Source organism: Bactrocera tryoni, chromosome 3 (assembly GCF_016617805.1).
Source record: "Bactrocera tryoni isolate S06 chromosome 3, CSIRO_BtryS06_freeze2, whole genome shotgun sequence".
NCBI classification, from domain to species: domain Eukaryota; kingdom Metazoa; phylum Arthropoda; class Insecta; order Diptera; family Tephritidae; genus Bactrocera; species Bactrocera tryoni.
The window spans coordinates 35,996,167-35,997,789 of NC_052501.1; the positions used below are offsets into that span (position 1 = coordinate 35,996,167).

The 1,623-nt window shown below is 34.3% G+C and overlaps 1 protein-coding gene and 1 pseudogene across 1 annotated transcript in view; both read right to left on the minus strand.

The window, feature by feature from the left end:
- LOC120773058 lies at positions 1-1,578 on the minus strand (annotated as a pseudogene).
- Positions 1,556-1,623, minus strand: part of LOC120770115 — a 32,366-nt gene continuing 32,298 nt past the window's right edge. Inside the window, 1 exon segment of the mRNA XM_040097288.1 lies at positions 1,556-1,621. Within this exon segment, the coding sequence (XP_039953222.1) occupies positions 1,556-1,621 (66 nt within the window).

Here is a 1,623-nt window from a genome sequence, read left to right on the forward strand (position 1 = left end):
TTACAAATTGATAGTTTCATGAACTGTAGGCACAAATATATTTAAAATCGATATTTTATCTAAGGCGACAAAACCAATGTAGACCAGTGTTATCGACAAATATTCATTATATCATTTACCATTTAAAAAGGGTACACATATTACAGGGGTATTAAAAGCTAAGCTAGCTCAATCTAAACGGAATAGAAATGCGAATTGAATTTCGTTTTGCCATGATGGCTTTCGTAAACGGTGAGAACCAGGCCAGAGAAAAACGTCCAAATACAGAGTGTATGCTCTTTAGGCGAGATTTTTTTGCCCAACGTGCTTCTTCTTTTTTTTAATTGTTCTATACCCTGTAAGTAAAATTATAATTAAATTTATATTATTTATAATATAAAAATAATATGTTTATACTCATTTAAATATAAAATGTACCAAAATACTTTAATATTTTTTTGTTGTGGACAATATATGCATATTTTATCAAGTGATCGATAATCTAAGTAACAACTATTCACAACACCTTTCACGACAGTGGCGAGTGATAACGATTTTATAAATATTTTATCACTTCACTTACATATACATATATGTATAACAGATAAAACTTTCTCATATTACTTACCGTTTGGTCATTAAATATGGCAGTTAATTGTGTAGCCAACATAATAAGAGTAAAAATTGCAAACAATAACGCTTCGAATGATAAAAAGAGTAACAAAAATATCGTTGCTGGTGGTGAATACGGTGAACATTGTCGCCATTCCGTATGCACACATTGCGCGAATTCAGTGACAACTAAGAACATAGAATGTATGGATATAGCAGCAATGTAAAACTGTGAAACCGTTAATCAACATTATTTACAAGCTTTATGTATTTGTATATGAAAACAAATACCTACCGTAAATAGTACAAAGTATTTCTGATTATTTTCACCGACGCAATTATTAACCCATGGACAGTGATGATCCATTTTACGAATACAACGCTGACATACTGAGCAGTGATGGGCGCGTTCCGGTTTAATGCTGCAACATTTCGGGCACTTGAAAAACATTTCACCTTCACGGTAACCCATCTGTTCGATCATTTCTTTTGTTGCATTTCCCCGTGGCACTGCACCGGGATCTGACAACATTGTACGAATATGCGAGGCGAAAGCGAGAAAGGCAAGTAATTGGAATATTATAATGTTTATTGTACTATACACCGGATATGGACTTGGGAGTAGTATCACACGCATTACGACGAATTCCGCGAAGAGTATTAGCAGCCATGTAAACACCGCGCAGACAATACCACAAATATCCTTTATTACCAAAAATGTAGAAAAGTATTAGACATGAAATATTATGAATTGATGATAATTACCTTTACACACCAAGCACGCCCTCCGCAGCAACGATTATGCATATCCCTACTGCCGCCATGTAGTGTTATATATTGAGAATGCATTCCTTTGATCCTCGCAATAATAATATATATTCACTCTTTAATTAGTAAGTTGCATATGCTAATGTTTTACAAAAAATACAATTGTTTAGTTATTATGAAAATCTTAGCTCGGCCATCATTTCAACAGCTGACGGTGTTGCTGCCACCTGTTTGCATACAGCTGAGCAAGCAATGGTGATGCCT